The sequence below is a fragment of the Pararge aegeria genome, chromosome 19 (genome assembly GCF_905163445.1).
Source record: "Pararge aegeria chromosome 19, ilParAegt1.1, whole genome shotgun sequence".
Classification (NCBI taxonomy): Eukaryota; Metazoa; Arthropoda; class Insecta; order Lepidoptera; family Nymphalidae; genus Pararge; species Pararge aegeria.
Genome location: NC_053198.1, coordinates 5,499,426 through 5,515,188, shown reverse-complemented (window position 1 = coordinate 5,515,188; position 15,763 = coordinate 5,499,426). Strand labels below are relative to the sequence as shown.

The following is a 15,763-nucleotide window of genomic DNA, read 5'->3' as shown; positions in this document are numbered from 1 at the left end:
ACTGCTGGGGCTCCCGCGGTGACGAGGAGGGGATCCCCCCCATTTTAACGTAGAGAGGCTTGTATAGTGACCATAACTACATTAAAGCAACGCAGTAGCTACCTTCTTTCCTAATGAGATGGACACACCGACCTAACAGCAAGCAAGGAAGCCTCTGAAACTTTGGGATATTATGCCTATGACAATGACCGACCAGCGGTTTTCCCATACAAGATACATAATTACGTTTCAAATGACCTCATGGGTCTAAAAGCCAGCCTGTGGAGCATTCAACGGTCAGTCTCAACTCACTCGCCGTAGCGGCCGAACCTGCTACATCGTTTTAATTAATATATTGTTATTTATACACACATACATAATAAGAAATCTGTAATAATGTTGCTATCAAATATTTTAATTAGTGTCCTTGTGTTGTACGGTTGCGGAATAGTTAATACAAGTAAGTTTCCAAGATTATTTTCTATGGCGATCTGTACTGATTTTAATATTATTATAAACGCGTAAGTATTTGTTTTTTTTGTTAATTAGGTACCTTAGTTACTTTGTTTTGTTGAAGCACTACACATTCTCGCTCTTGGCGGAATTTTGTACAGAAATAACTTCCATCCTAGACTTCCTCCCGAACCATTTAAAACAAACCTATGTACCTACGTGTTTACAGAAAAAAAACCGATCTTGACAAGTGTTAACACTGTCGTTCTAATGCTTACATCGAAACTAGATATATTAGATAGAGTCTAGATTTAGAGCTGAGAGACCCTAGCTCCAATTCTAGAGCTGCCCCAATCTAGGTGAGCGGGATTTGTAAATAATAATAGATCAGATCTATAAGAGGTTGAATAAGAATTTACAGACAGAAACTCGAATTTTAAATCTGTTTGTATAAATGCCTAACAAAGGAAGTGCACAATCCAAAACTCGTTTTCTTATAGCTCAACAATTAGTACTGTGTGCTAAAATTAAAATAAATTATTACGTTTGTATCAATGCGAACCACCCATACTCATATTTTAATGCGTTTGTTTATTAACTACAACTACTCGTATGTTAGACACAAACAATGCACAAAGCTTCACGAAATTTGCCACTGCTAGCTTGTATCTTGGAGTTGGAGGTAGGATACTTTTTACCTCATAAAATAACCAAGAAACCCCATTGAATTTAATAAATAACCTTTGTTAACCATGCACCGGTTCACAGCTAAACTGATCTGACAGGCAAAATTTTGCATTTTTTTACACCCAGGAGACGGCCTTTTGTTAGAGATGGTTAAAAAAGCGAAAAAACGAATGTGAAGTCGCAGCTAGTTTAAAAAAATTAACATTGAATAATAATTCTTATATTATGGTAATTATTATGACGGTTATTATATGGATGGATGATTAATGGATATAAACAACTCATATAAATATGCCCTGTCGCATACTATATACCTACTTATCAAAAACTTTAAATTGTGATACTTGTTAGTTTTTACCATTGATTCAATATGTTACTATCGTACACATCTTATATGCCTGCAAGCACATCTGACTTCTTTTGCCTCGGACATTAAGTCATAGCAAAGTAATGAATATGTTGAAATGTACTTTGATGATCACGGCTCAGAAAAGATAATATAAAAATTGTATTGTTACGTTTATACCAGAATATTTTAGGTACGATGTTTTCTTACGTTGATGCTGGGATTATAATTGTTATTATTCTTTGGTTATAAGGACGTAGTGTTTGTATTATCTTTGTTATTTGTCGATAACTTACCAAAGGAGTATACAAGCACTCAGCGTCAGACCATATCGCTGCCTGTCCGTGGTATCCGCTGATAGTCCCTACTGAAAATCAGCGTTGCAGTATTCCTTGGCAGGTATCTACTGCCATGGCGCTAAAAGACAGGCTGAGGTGTGACCCGTTTAATACCACGACGCAACGACCTTTATAATTATTATATTTTCTTCTTTTTTTTTTTTAAATTGCATTGAATTAAAAACACACAGAATCCTCATTCAGCCATAATTGTATGCAGTGCATTGTGTCCAAAAACAGTGAAAACTCGTCCAAAACAGTGAAAACTGTTTACACCCGCAAAATGTTGCTAGGTCACAATTTTTTCACCACTTTCCCATTTTATGGTGATCGCTTAGAACATTAGAGGTAAAATTTCATACGACTGTCAAATGACAAATGGTATGCAGTGACGAACCGTTTGTTTGAGAAACCACTCCACGTGATTATTATTATTAGTCGTGTCAAATAAAAATAGTTTCAAAATTGGTCATAGTATTACATTGCGATTTTATATCGTCGTATAAAACTACCTCACATCATATACTTTTTGGATAAAGAAATTATAAACTCTATGCGACTCGAGGAAGAAATACACACGGGATGGTGTTATAGGTCAACGCGTGATAAAATAAATTACTTATGTAAGCAGTTTACAAACTAATAATATCTAAAACATATCCATTAATATAGCTATTACTTTTATGTAGATACCTATCACACTGATATTAAAAGGAGAATATTTTAACTTTATGTATTTATTGAAATAAAAAATAACAAGGTGTTAGTAAGTATTTGTTTACATTTTGGAACTCCCTACAAAAGACCTATGTCCAGCAGTGGACTTCAATCGGTTGAAGTGATGATAATAATGATGATGAAGGTAAAAGTTCTGTAACGATAGTAACATATTACTATGTACTATGTTCATATTTAATATGTTACAATCTATAATATCTTATATCTTTAAACGAGCAATTCTTGTATATTGGAATCTCAGAATCGGCTTTAACGATTTTCATGAAATTTTGCATACAGGGTGTTTCGAGGGCGATAAATCAATCTAGCTAGGATTCATTTTTAGAAAATGTCATTTTATTCGTGTTTTAACGATACAATATCTTATATCTTTAAACGAGCAATTCTTCAATATACATATATATACGAGTAATTGGAATCTCGGAATCGGCTCTAACGATTTTCATAAAATTTAGTAGTCAGGGGGTTTCGGGGGCGATAAATCGATCTAGCTAGGATTCATTTATATTGTAATCTCGGAAACACGATTTTTTTTTTATTTTGACTCATTCGCGGACGAAGTCGCGAGGGTCTGCTAGTAATATTACGATACGATAATATATATCACTTATTCTTCCGCTTTCAAATTTGGAATGGAGATTTTATACTTTATAATGATTAATACTTAGGCTATATTTACCCCCAAAAAGCCATGGTGTCGATAGTAGGAAAAACTGAATATCATGTAGATGCGCTGTAACTAAGCATTGCTTTAGTTTGCCATAGCAAACTTCCTGGAAAATAGATTTATTCTAGCCACGCCCTCGGTGCTAAATCTGCTCCCGTAATTGCAATTAAAAAAAAATTACAAAGGGGCAAAGCTAGTATATTAGTAGGCGCAGCTAATCGACACATGTTTTAAAAGCCAATTGCGGCAGTAAAAAGATGATTATCATCGTGTTTTTTTTTAAGATTTAAATTGGTCTCCGCTCACAATGAAAACGCCGTAGCCTAACGCGCCGGCCGTGGTTCAGTGCGGACTGGTAGACTACGAACGCTCTTGAGAACATTACGGAGAACTCTAAGGCATGCAGGTTTTCTCACGATGTTTACCTTCACCGTTTAAGCAAGTGATATTTTAATTGCTTGAATTAAATTTTTGGTTAGAGGTGCGTGCGTGTCGAACTCGTTGCTCCTATAAGTGAAGCCGAAGCCTCACCCACTAGGTTAAAACCGCTATTATGTTAAATGTCGTCAAATGGTCATGATTATCACACTCTAAAAAAAAATTGGTTATTCCTAACAAGATAGTGATTGTTGTGATCAAGCATCTTGATTCCATACGAGCCTAACAAGAACATAGATACATCAAATGAGATGATAATGATTGTTTATCATAATTCAATGGACTGGGCAACTGTATTGCTCCTATTATTGTTACTTAACTAAGGCATATTCTTAACTGATTCAATTTACGTACTTGTTTAAGCTAAATAATTAAAAATGATCTAATCATACAAAGAAGTAAATAATAATAGAAACAACGTATTTATTTGTTAGAATCAATGAACATACCTACATTGTTAGCTCAATCTATAATGAACTTGCTGCTATAACTAATCAGCTTTTGTTGTTATGTTTATTATCATAATTGTTATAATTTATATAACGTCAACTAAAAGAAGATCTCTCTTAGTTGGCTTTCTTTTTTTAGAGTGCATTGTTATTTAACTCTTTATTTGTATACATTCATTAACATATACAAAAATAAAATAAAAACAGAAACATGAAGAGAAAAGTAAAATACGAGAGGCAGCCTTATCGCTTAATAGGGATCCCTGCCAGACAACCTTCGAATTAGGAAAAAGAATAGGAGATTAGACTGCTGGTGGTATAAATTTTTAAACTACATACTAATACATTAACTAGTTTACACAAATAAATCAAAAGAATATAATATAATAAATAAATATAAAAATAAACCAATAAGTATATAGAATAAGAATATTACTAAATAAATATTCTAAATATAAACTAAGACAAAACACACATCGCCATCTAGCCCCAAAGTAAGCGTAGCTTGTGTTATGGGTGCTAAGATGAAAAAAATCCAAATTTATTTATTTCAAGTAGGCCTAATATAAGCACTTTAGAAACATCAAGTATGTCTGATTGTAGTGACTCTACCACCGGTTCGGAAAGCAGATTCTACCGAGAAGAAGCCGGCAAGAAACTCAGCAGTTGCTCTTTTCTAACATCGTTTTACAATTTAACAATGCGCAGTGGGCAGCGACCCTGCTTTCTGAGTCCAAGGCCGTGGGTTCGATTCCCACAACTGGACAATATTTGTGTGATGAACATGAATGTTTTTCAGTGTCTGGGTGTTTATCTATATATTATAAGTATTTATGTATATTATTCATAAAAAATATTCATCAGTTATCTTACCCATAACACAAGCTACGCTTACTTTGGGATTAGATGCCGATGTGTGTATTGTCGGAGTATATTTATTTATTTATTTATCGTCGATAATATAATGTCATGTTATAATGTTCATGTTATAGAAGAATGCAGCGACTGTGTACCGCTGCGATCTTGTCGGAGGGCCGTGGAACTTGCGATCGCGAAGAAGGACCAAGATTCAAGACAGAAGTTCAAAAATGCTTTCTGTGGCGAAGAAAACCGTGAACCTAAGGTGATGTGCTTGATTTTATTAGATTTGTAAAGATGGCAATCCGTATACGGAGCAATGGTAGCCTTTTCGTTGGTCATTCATTACGACTTTGTCTAGTGGGGGGCTCCAATCTTTGAAAGTTACAAAGACCTACCAACAAAGTTAGGGGAATGGGTTTAGTATAACATCACTATACACTATACACTATAAAAACATCACTTACCAGATGAGTGGAAAAAATAAAAACAGTGTTCAGCTATTGCGAGGTTATGCCAAATTTCTTTAAGTTTATTCTCAGGATCCAGCTCTTCGTTTTAACAACGTCCAATTTACCTTAAGGAAAATCTCAGACAAGTGATCAGATTTACATAATTATATACCTAATATTCACAGTTAGCTATTTTCCTTGTACAGTCATTTAACAAAAAATAATGAGAACTAAAGTATCAAGAATGAATGAATACACTTTTATTACACGCAAAACAAAATTACAGAAAAATAAGAAAAACAACACAAGCAGAGTATACAATTTCACGGTCGTATCTCTACATGGTGATCTATTCTAACAGAGCAGCATTGATTAAGCTAATCATTACATTTAATAAAATTCTAAATTCAAAATTCATTTATTTCAAGTAGACCTAGTTTATAAGCACTTCTGAAACGTCAAGTCAGTTTGTCTGTAGTGACTCTACCACGGTTATTATGATTACGATTATTATGATATTATGATTACAAAGCATTCATTACATGTTTTATTATAAAATATGCGATTATAGAATACTAGCTGTTGCCTGCGACTTCGTCTGCGTTTGATTTTGTTCTTTGAAAAAAATTAAAGTAGGTTTGCAGTATAGCTAAGCCTTAAATGAGAGGTTTGTCCGCTGAGGAGTTCTGTCCTCTATCTCCAACCACATTCATCAGATCAACACAAAGTTTGGGCAAAATATAATACATATTATAACCTCTATAGTACAAAAATAATTATTTAAATCGGTTATAATTTGTCGGAGTTATGGTGTAAAATCGTCAAACACTTTCATCACCTCTCCTAAAGGAACCAAGCTTTATGTGGGGATAAACAGTATCATATATTACTTCTTACATTTTCAAGAATATGTGTACAAAGTTTCATGAGGATCGGTAAAGTAGTTTTTGCGTGAAAGCGTAACAAACAAACTTACATTGTCATTTATAATATAAGCAGGGAATTAGGGAAGTAGGGATAGGGATAAGAAATACTCAGTAAAAATACAACTTAAAATAAAGTAGTTACGAGTAAGTAACATTAATAATATAATTTTCTTATTATTTTCACTATCTAATATGGAATGTTATAAATAATCAGTAAGCGTAATTAATGTTACTGACAAGTTATGAGATACTCAAAAGCGATTGCAAGCATGCAAATCATAGGCTACTGGACGCGACCTTGAAATTTGGAACTCCCTGCGAAAGACACATAGCCAACAGTGGAATTACAACGGGTAATATGATGATATTAATTATGATATGGCAACCGTGCTCGAGATAGCACGTTGAGCCGTCGGCCTTTGTTACTTTTACTAACTTGTTGTTATAATCGTTAGAGCCCACGAACTGTGAGCACTTGTGTTGGGTCTATGCTCTAAAACCGTCTCTCCTATGTCAGAGAAAGTCTTCAAGCCTTGGGACTTTAATAGCCTATATAACCTCTTTATGTTTAACAGGTATGCTGTTCAGATTTTTCCGAGGATGAGATCGAGAATCATCCGAACGCCGCACTCTTACCAAAGGACTGTGGAGACATCGATGGCAGCCGTATCTTCGGTGGCCGAATCGCCAAGTTATACGAATTCCCCTGGATGGCACTCATCTCTTATTATACAAGTAAGCTACTGTTTTCGTTTTTGCCCAACTAGTTACTAAAAACCGTGAATTTCGGCGCAGAAAAATTATTGAGAACTGTTTCCTCACGTATACTTTATGTCTACAGGAGAAGGTCTACAATTTCAATGCGCAGGAAGTGTCATCAACACTAGATACATTTTGACGGCTGCCCACTGTGTCGTTCCGAAGAAGAAGATTGCTGGCGTGCGCATTGGAGAGTTTGACGTCTTCAGCAAAAATGACTGCCAGGGGGATCCCTACAACGCTATTTGCGAATCTAATCTACAGGTAATAAACAAGTCGAGTTAGAATTAACAATCATAAACATCCTTTATTTCACAATCTATTGAAAATTCTTGCTAAACTCAAGAGAAACTGCTTTTTATAAGCAACTAAATAAACCGCTTTACTTTGAACCTCCTATAGAACGTCATCTATTGAAGGAAAGTCCACTATCAGCTAGCCATTTACGGTTTTCCCACCTGCTTAATCGATTTCCACGCGACTCTGAGTAGGAACGCTAAATCGCTATGGCAATCTAAGGCACGTATTTGTTGGTAGGGTGGTAAAAAACCAGGCTGAAACCTTCCGTCATTTAATATCCAGTGATAATAAATTCTCAAATTGGCCTTCCCTGGGTCGATCCTGGGACATCTTATAAGACCACAGCACTCACTGCGCCAGGAAGATCAGCAACATATATTAGTCTGCAACGCACTACCATAATGGGCACTAACTTTTAACTGCTCGTATTTCAGGACATACTCGTTGATAAGGTTACTATCCATCCGGAATACCAAGGTGAACCACCGGTACAATACGACATCGCTCTGATACGCCTACAATCACCGATCGATTTCTCATTCAGTAAGTACAAAAAGCTTTTTTCACGGATCCACAGCTCTGCAAAGGCGTGGTCAATATGTTCGACGTAATACGACTAAAACGCCACGGTAGTCCATTTCTTCTCCTGCTGGTTAAGTCACGGGAACGCTTGTGCACAATACCTCACCTCAGCTAGCGTGCCGTTTATAAATAAATACATTCAATATATTCATTAATGATGCGGATTGCGGATGGAAATTAGAAAATTTGTGCACGCTTAACTTCTTAAGAAAAAATAAAGTACATTATATTTTCAAAAATAAATCGTATCACACATTACCATACCTTACGGTTGCCAAGGCTTTTCCAGAACCGACAGCACGACTCTCGAGTTCCGAGTTTAATCCGTTCGAATGAGGCTGCGAAACTGGTCACTAGGGCTTGCTTTAGCAGGAAAAAAAGGTGTTACACCCCTGCTCCCATTCCTTGAGCAGTCAATTCAAATGCTGCAATAATAGAATGCTATCTTTGGCAAATGCAGTATCTTTGTTATAGAAGAAACAGGAGTGCCAACCTTCAATATCTGGCTGGCTGGTTCAGAAAGTTTTTTTATTAGATCCTTACATATGAAATTGGCGTTTTGTCAATTCCTCCTCCTATTACCTCTTTGGTTAGGAATTCCAATTTTAAATTAAAACATCTAATTACTAATGCTTTTGTTTTTAAAAAATCGACATTATGTTCCTAAAATTTGGTTCTTAATTCTTGGCCCGACACTTGTGCATACTAACCATTAGACTCACGTATTTGAACTTCTTGTTAATTTGCAGAAAACGCAGCGCCTATCTGTTTGCCAGTGCCAAGGAAGCTCCGCAGTATAGAAGTTGGGGGCAGGAATGCAACTGTCGCTGGCTGGGGCTCCACTGAGGCCGGCCCTGACTCTCCCTTGCTACTAAAGGTTGACGTTCCCATTAGAACGGGCGAAGCTTGCCGCAAATACTATAACAAGTATGGTTCTATATTTAATTGACTTCAATAAACGCGTTCCTTCCATTAAAAAAATATGGGAATATAAGTTTTTGAGACCATTTCTTATCCATTTTAAAATCTATTAGACCGTAAATGTTCTTAAAATGCTGATAAATTTCAAATTACACATTATTCATTCAGCACAGTATAAAGGCGTAGACGTACTGTTTTATTGTGCAAATCAATCTCATTGCTCAGCCTTTTCCAAGAATTGGGCATAAAAAGTTTCTTCTCAATTCTTCTTAATCCTTCTAATTCGACAAACGATATTCAAACAAACAAACAAATTCTTAAACTTCATTATTAGTATATATGTACAAATATACTAGTAAAACATATATACATACGTACTAATAATGTAGTACTAAGACATATATATGTAATAAGACATATGAAAGATATAGACGTGAAATTGATGCTTTCAGAAACTCTGGACCAGGCACAGACAAGACTGATAAAACCCTCTGCGCTGGGGAATACAAGAAGGACTCGTGCAGCGGGGACTCTGGTGGCCCCATGATGATCGAGGAAGAGTACGAGGGGGTATTCCGGATGATTCAGTACGGCATCGTCTCATACGGCCCCAGGCAGTGTGGTTCCACATATCCAGGGGTCTACACTGACGTCACAAAGTTCGTCAAGTGGATTCTTGACAACATTAAAGCATAATTTATTCTAACATAAGATATCTAAACAAACTTATTATATTCTGAACATTGACTTGTCTTGCACGGATAGCCATTTTTTTTGTTGACAATCTCACCATGATAAATGCAGATGCAGTCTAAAATGTTTATACGCGACATCGTACTGGAATGCTAAATTGTTTGGATGCACGTATTGGTTCTTTTCATCTATCACATCTAAAGCTTCTCTACGCTACGAATATATATTCAGAATCCATTCAAATCAAGAACTCTTTATTCAAATAGGTCTATCACCTTTGAAACGTGTATACATATTTATTTACAATAAAGAGAGTTGATGGTGTTAAGTACGTTCGTTAACTCGAAGCTAAAAATAAGCCTACCACACTATCAGTGATTCAGTTAACGAAAGGTAAGCAGAAATGGCAGAGGGCAGGCCAGATTGCCGCTGGGTCAGTCATGTACTGGAGTAAGGAACACGTACCCGACGGATGGTCCGATGGTGGAAAATAGCTGGTAAAAGATAAACACGGCTAGTGACAAAGAATGCGGTTTCAGCCTATCTGATCTTCGGTATCCTGATGAGCTGATTGAAAGATTGCACAAGTATTAAGACCGCCTTTGCATACCAATGTTTACAAACCCGATTTTACTGCTAAGGCGCGTCTATAAATGTTTCACAGTACATCATTTTTTTTATTGATGATAAATAAATGTTTAGTCAAGTACGAATGAGTGTTATTAAATAAATCTTTCAGTTGTTTTTTTGAAGCACTTATACAGCTTTTTTTAATAAAAATTTCAGCAAATAAATAAAAACAGTTGTTTTCCAATTTAGATTTCCAATTACTTCATACTCGGCTTTTGTCGGCGTACTTTAGTCTTTTATTTTTCCTCCATCAGCCCCAGGACGATTGCAACTTGTTATGGCACATGTTGCCGTGCCTACTAGCCAGTTTCACAATATCGGGGGACCGTTTCTCCCGGAATGAGCCTTTTGGGCATCGCAAACAGGAAGCACGGGTGTGTTCTAAGGATATCCCGGAGCTTCGCAATACGTGCCGAGGGTGGCTACCGAGAGGGTTTAGTTGGGTAAGAATCCCACATAAACCAAGCCTCTGGGTGGGAACCCAGGATGTTGGATATCTCACCAGCGTGGTTAGCACAGGCAGGAGACAAAAATTATCATGTCCACCTGCTAAAGCACGAGAACATGGAATAGGGGAAGTCTACCCCTGTTCATTATTACACATATATTATTTGGATATTATTTTCACAGTGCTCTGAGACAATAACCGCTAATCTAGTTATATTTAGTTGCTGTAAACGCACATAACTTCTACATATTAAAGGTGCGTGAGGGGTACTCCCATATAGGTAGGTAATAAATAACAAATCGGACAGACGGCGCTCTTAGCCGACTACGATAGTGGCATGATAATCGGATTTTCCAACTAGTTGGCACATCTCTTTTAATAAAATTCAAAATTAAAAATTCATTTATTTCACGTAGGCCTAATATAAGCACTTTTGAAACGTCAAGTCTGTCTGTTTGTAGTGACTCTACCACCGGTTCGGAAGGCAGATTCTACCGAGAAGAAGCCGGCAAGAAACTCAGCAGTTGCTCTTTTCCAATATCAACAATTTACATTTTTCATTTTAAAATTCATTTTTTTATCTTGTAATTAATAATAATTATTAGTGATTAGAAACAATCCCAGCCAAATGGTTTGGGACTTCGCCTCCACCACCTCTATCCAGCACCTCTATCTTTTCTAAGTTACGAGTATGTGCGCTGCAAGCATTTAAAATATCATTTGCTGCAACGGTAAAGGAAAACATCGTGAGGAAACTGTATGCCTGAGGGTTCTCCATAATGTTTTCAAAGGCGTGTTGAGTCCACAAATCCGCACCCATGGCGTGGGTGAATACGGCCTAAACCCGTCTCTCATTGTGGAAGGAGACCCGTGCGTTGTAGTTGGCCGGTAATGGCTTAATATGATGATGATGACGATAAACAGTCTAATCTAGTACTTCAATTTAGTACTTCAATCCCTTTTTCACTCTTCCCTGTAGATAATAATAGCAATACTAAATTCAGTATCATCGGAAACAACAATGAGTAGATAGGTAGATAGAAAGTCTTTATTGCACATACAGAAAAAAAAAACAAATTGAAGAAAACAAAAGGTAAATAAATATATATGCGCAGAGGCGGCCTTATCGCTTTAAGCGATCTCCTGTAATCCCTTATTATAAAGGAGGCCAAGAACCAGGAGTGTAAAATTGATGACAATGGCCACACTTTTCTAAGTAATGTGCGTTTCAAGCAATTTAAATATCACTTGCGTCAACGGTGAAGGAAAATATCGTGAGGAAACCTGCATGCTTCAAAGTTCTCCATAATGTTCATATTGTTTTGTTGTTTTTTTTTTATTGATTTGTCTTTGGTGTACAAAGTGTATTTGATTCGATTGATTGGATCTTCTAGAAGGTGTGTGGAGTCCACCAATCCGCACTGGGCCAGCGTGGTGGAATACAGCCTTAACCCCTTCTCATTGTACCATGCCCTGTAGTGGGCCGGTAATCTATACTTATAATAAAACTGAAACTGAAAGATTTCTGTACATTTAATATATTTTGAAATTTTTTACCGGGGGATGATTTAATCGATACAAAATAGATTTTTATTTAATTTTTGTCTGTCTGTCTGTCCATCTATTTTTTATTTGAAAGTGTGTAAGCACCTAATTTTTATGAAGATCTAATAAATATTGTCGGAGATAACGGACATAACTCTTCGCAAATAACAGCAATTCGCATGGCATCGAACGCATGCGTACCATCCTACTAATATTATAATTGCGAAAGTTAGTGAGGATGGATGTTTGGACGGATGTATGTATATATGTATCAACTAAAATTATGACAACTTACTAGCTCAGTTTACCACGTGAAATAATAGTAGGTACATAGCTAGCCACGGTGATTATGATGTTAGCATTACATCTATTCTACCTTCTCGATTGACTCATACGCGAACGAAGTAGCGGTAGTGAGTTGATATGATGAAAATGGGCACACTCACCTATCTACACTAAACAACGCATTGGCTTCTTCTATCCCATGACTGGCACACCCTACTAGTAACTACCAACATTGGGGCAAGGAAGCCTGTGCCATTTCGGGATGCTCATGATAATGACCCTCCACGGGTTTTCCCACACATGATACATTTAAAATGACCTCATCGATCTAAAAGCTCGTCTGAGGAGCTGAGCTTTCAACAAACAGTCTCAACTCACTCGCCGTAGCTGCCGAACCTACTACATGGTTTTAATTAATATATTATTATTTATAAACAGAACACATAATAAGAAATCATCAATTATTGCTATCAAATATTTTAATAAGTGTCCTTGTGTTGTACTGTTGCGGAATAGTTAATACAAGTAAGTTTCCAAGATTATTTCTACGGCAATTCATACAGATTTTAATATTTTAAATTATGTTTGTGTGTTTCTTTATTACCTAACCTATATTCAGCTTAAGCCTTACACCTTCCGGATCATAACGAAATTTTGATCAGATATAGCTGCCATCTTTAAAAATATACATACTTTCCCGCCGTTTTATATAAATGTTAACCCCCAAATAAGAGATTGAGTGTTTGTGTTATTAATATTACTAGCTGACCCGTGCAACTTCTTCTGCACCAAATAGGTTATTACCGGAAGACACAAATATAATGATATTTTCTAAAATTGAATCTGAAAATGGATACTAAACTTCATGAAAATCGTTGGAACCGAAAATTATATATATATACAAAAATTGCTCGTTTAAAGATATAAGATAAGATTCAAGTTATATAAAAGAAAATTGGTATTTAGTTTGACAATTATTTAAATAAATGAAGTACATGTTTCAGGATTAATAAAGATTCCACGCCCAAAGAGGTCGACTAGGGGATTAAATTTATTTGTTAGTAGGCGCTTATGATTTTGCGAATCAATACTCTTTTTTAACTAACAAATTTTCCCTGGCAATTTCACCTGGTGGTGAGTTAAGACGTAGAAAAAGTTGGTAACGGCCTATTAGGGGAGCTATTATGGCAGTTATATTTGATAGCCGATTTGCGCGATGACAAGAGTCCGAGGCTGTGCGTTCGATTCCCACAACTAGAAAATGTTTATGTGATGAACATGAATGTTTCTCAGTGTCTAGTTGTTTATATTATAAGTTTTTATATATATATTTCTAGTGTGCGTGTGTATGTCACTGAACTCCTCCTAGACGGCTGGACCGATTTGAATGAATTTTTCGGTATGCGTTTGGGTGGCACCCTGGATTGTTTAGATTCACAAATAAGCCCGACAGATGGCGCTGGGGTCAGCTAAATATTCATCAGTTGTCTCAGTAGCCATAACACAAAGCTGCATTTACTTTTGGACCAAATGCCCATATGTGGTAGTCGTAATATATTTAAAAAAAAAACCCACACACCTGATGGATGGTCACACCTACGCTGCATAGTACCAACAAGCGATTAAAAATTATAAATTCGATCGAGTCGTGGAAGAAATAAGTTGAACAGGGAAGTGTTATAGGTCAACGAGTGATAAAATTAATTGCTTATATAAAGTTTACATACTATGTAAATAACACCGTAGGTTTAATAACACCGTATATAGCTATATACGTTTATATAGGTACCTACATATCATATGAATAATTTAAAGGCGAAAGTTTGTAAACAATTTGCCATTTGAAGCCAATTTGACTGAATGTAGAGATAAAGTTAGATTATATCCCGTATTAACGCATAGACTATTTTACCCCATATAACTGCATGGTTTCAATGATTAGAAAAATAGAATTTCACGTAGATGCGCTACAGTTTTTTCAATAGCAATGTTCCTCGAACTTAGGTTTCACCTAGCTACGCCCCTAAGTAAATAAGTGTGTACAAATTTGCAATAAAAAAGTTATGTGTAAAGACTTTTTCAAGCTATATATATAGCCTTTTTATATCAGTATTTCAGCGAGCGCCATCTATTAGGAAAGAGTGGGGCGTTATAAGTTAGACGTGTCTGTGTGTGTATACATGTGTGTTTGTTGTGTCTGTGGCATCAATGTTCTTAAACCGATGAACCGATTTTGTTTTTTTTTGTTTGAAAGGTTTCTTAGTCGCAATGGTCTTAGCTATGTTTGATGAAACTCGTTCCAAGATGCGAGGAGCGAAACGTGCGTAGAGGTTATATTGCCGAAGATCTGTTTGGTGTGAGTATAAGGATTGAAGAAATTATAAATTACACCACACAGATTCTTCTGCTTTTCGCGGAGTATAGCAAATTAAGCTTAATTTTGATAATGTATAGGTGTTACTTAATATTTGTAAAGGTATTTATTATTTAATTATTTAACTCTTTATTTGTACACCACTCTGAATTTACGAAAATAAAAGAACAATAGAAATAAATAAATATACTACGATAATACACACATCGCCATCTAGCCCCAAAGTAAGCGTAGCTTGTGTTATGGGTACTAAGATGACTGATGAATATTTTTATGAATAATATACAAATAAATACTTTACTACCAGTAGTGGGAATCGAACCCACGGCCTTGGACTCAGAACGCAGGGTCGCTGCTCACTGCGCCAGTCGGCCGTCTACGGCGAAATACAAAGACGAAAGTAGAATACAAAAGGCGGCTTTATCGCTTAGTGGAAGTTCTATAGATTTCTTAAGGTTCCCTCCAATAAATCTCTTGCTTTTCTTGCTCTTGGAGCTTTAGTCACCCATTATTTGAAACCTTCAATCGCAAATGCCCGAGCCGAGGACTTACTCCCGTTTTATCTTATTTCAAATACTTTCCCCATAACAAATGAATTTTGCCCACAAATTTTGAATATCAAATGTTTGCCTTATTTAACATACTTTGAATTTTAATGTACAGTGAAACTTGGTGGTCCGATAATGAAATAACTAGATAATGCGTTATAATAAAAAAAATAATATATTAAATACTTTTTTCTTTTGTTAGTGTCGTTTTCTTTACAAACGTAGAATAAGGCGTAAGATAACATTTTTTGAAGAGAAGTAAAACTTCTAACGCGTGTACATAAGTACACACACGTTTTTTTTTCGTTTAATTTGAAAGGCTTTATTTTGCGCAAGTTTTATAAGTC

The 15,763-nt window shown here is 36.0% G+C and overlaps 1 protein-coding gene across 1 annotated transcript; it reads left to right on the top strand.

Moving 5' to 3' along the window:
* The first annotated feature begins 285 nt into the window (after positions 1–285).
* Positions 286–10,295, top strand: LOC120632261 (venom protease-like). Its single transcript, XM_039902082.1, has 7 exons — positions 286–439; positions 5,088–5,218; positions 6,907–7,066; positions 7,173–7,354; positions 7,825–7,933; positions 8,722–8,899; positions 9,346–10,295. The coding sequence occupies exons 1-7, from the start codon at positions 376–378 to the stop codon at positions 9,587–9,589; spliced, it is 1,068 nt and encodes a 355-aa protein (XP_039758016.1). The 5' UTR covers positions 286–375; the 3' UTR covers positions 9,590–10,295.
* Positions 10,296–15,763: the final 5,468 nt, after the last annotated feature.

What these genes read in the sequence shown, in the direction of transcription:
- LOC120632261 (XM_039902082.1), top strand. Translation starts at nt 376, where the DNA reads ATGTTGCTATCAAATATTTTAATTAGTGTCCTTGTGTTGTACGGTTGC. An exon ending in AAGAAAACCGTGAACCTAAG is followed by an intron (nt 5,219 to 6,906) that starts GTGATGTGCTTG and finishes TATGTTTAACAG; the next exon opens with GTATGCTGTTCAGATTTTTC. An exon ending in ACCGATCGATTTCTCATTCA is followed by an intron (nt 7,934 to 8,721) that starts GTAAGTACAAAA and finishes GTTAATTTGCAG; the next exon opens with AAAACGCAGCGCCTATCTGT.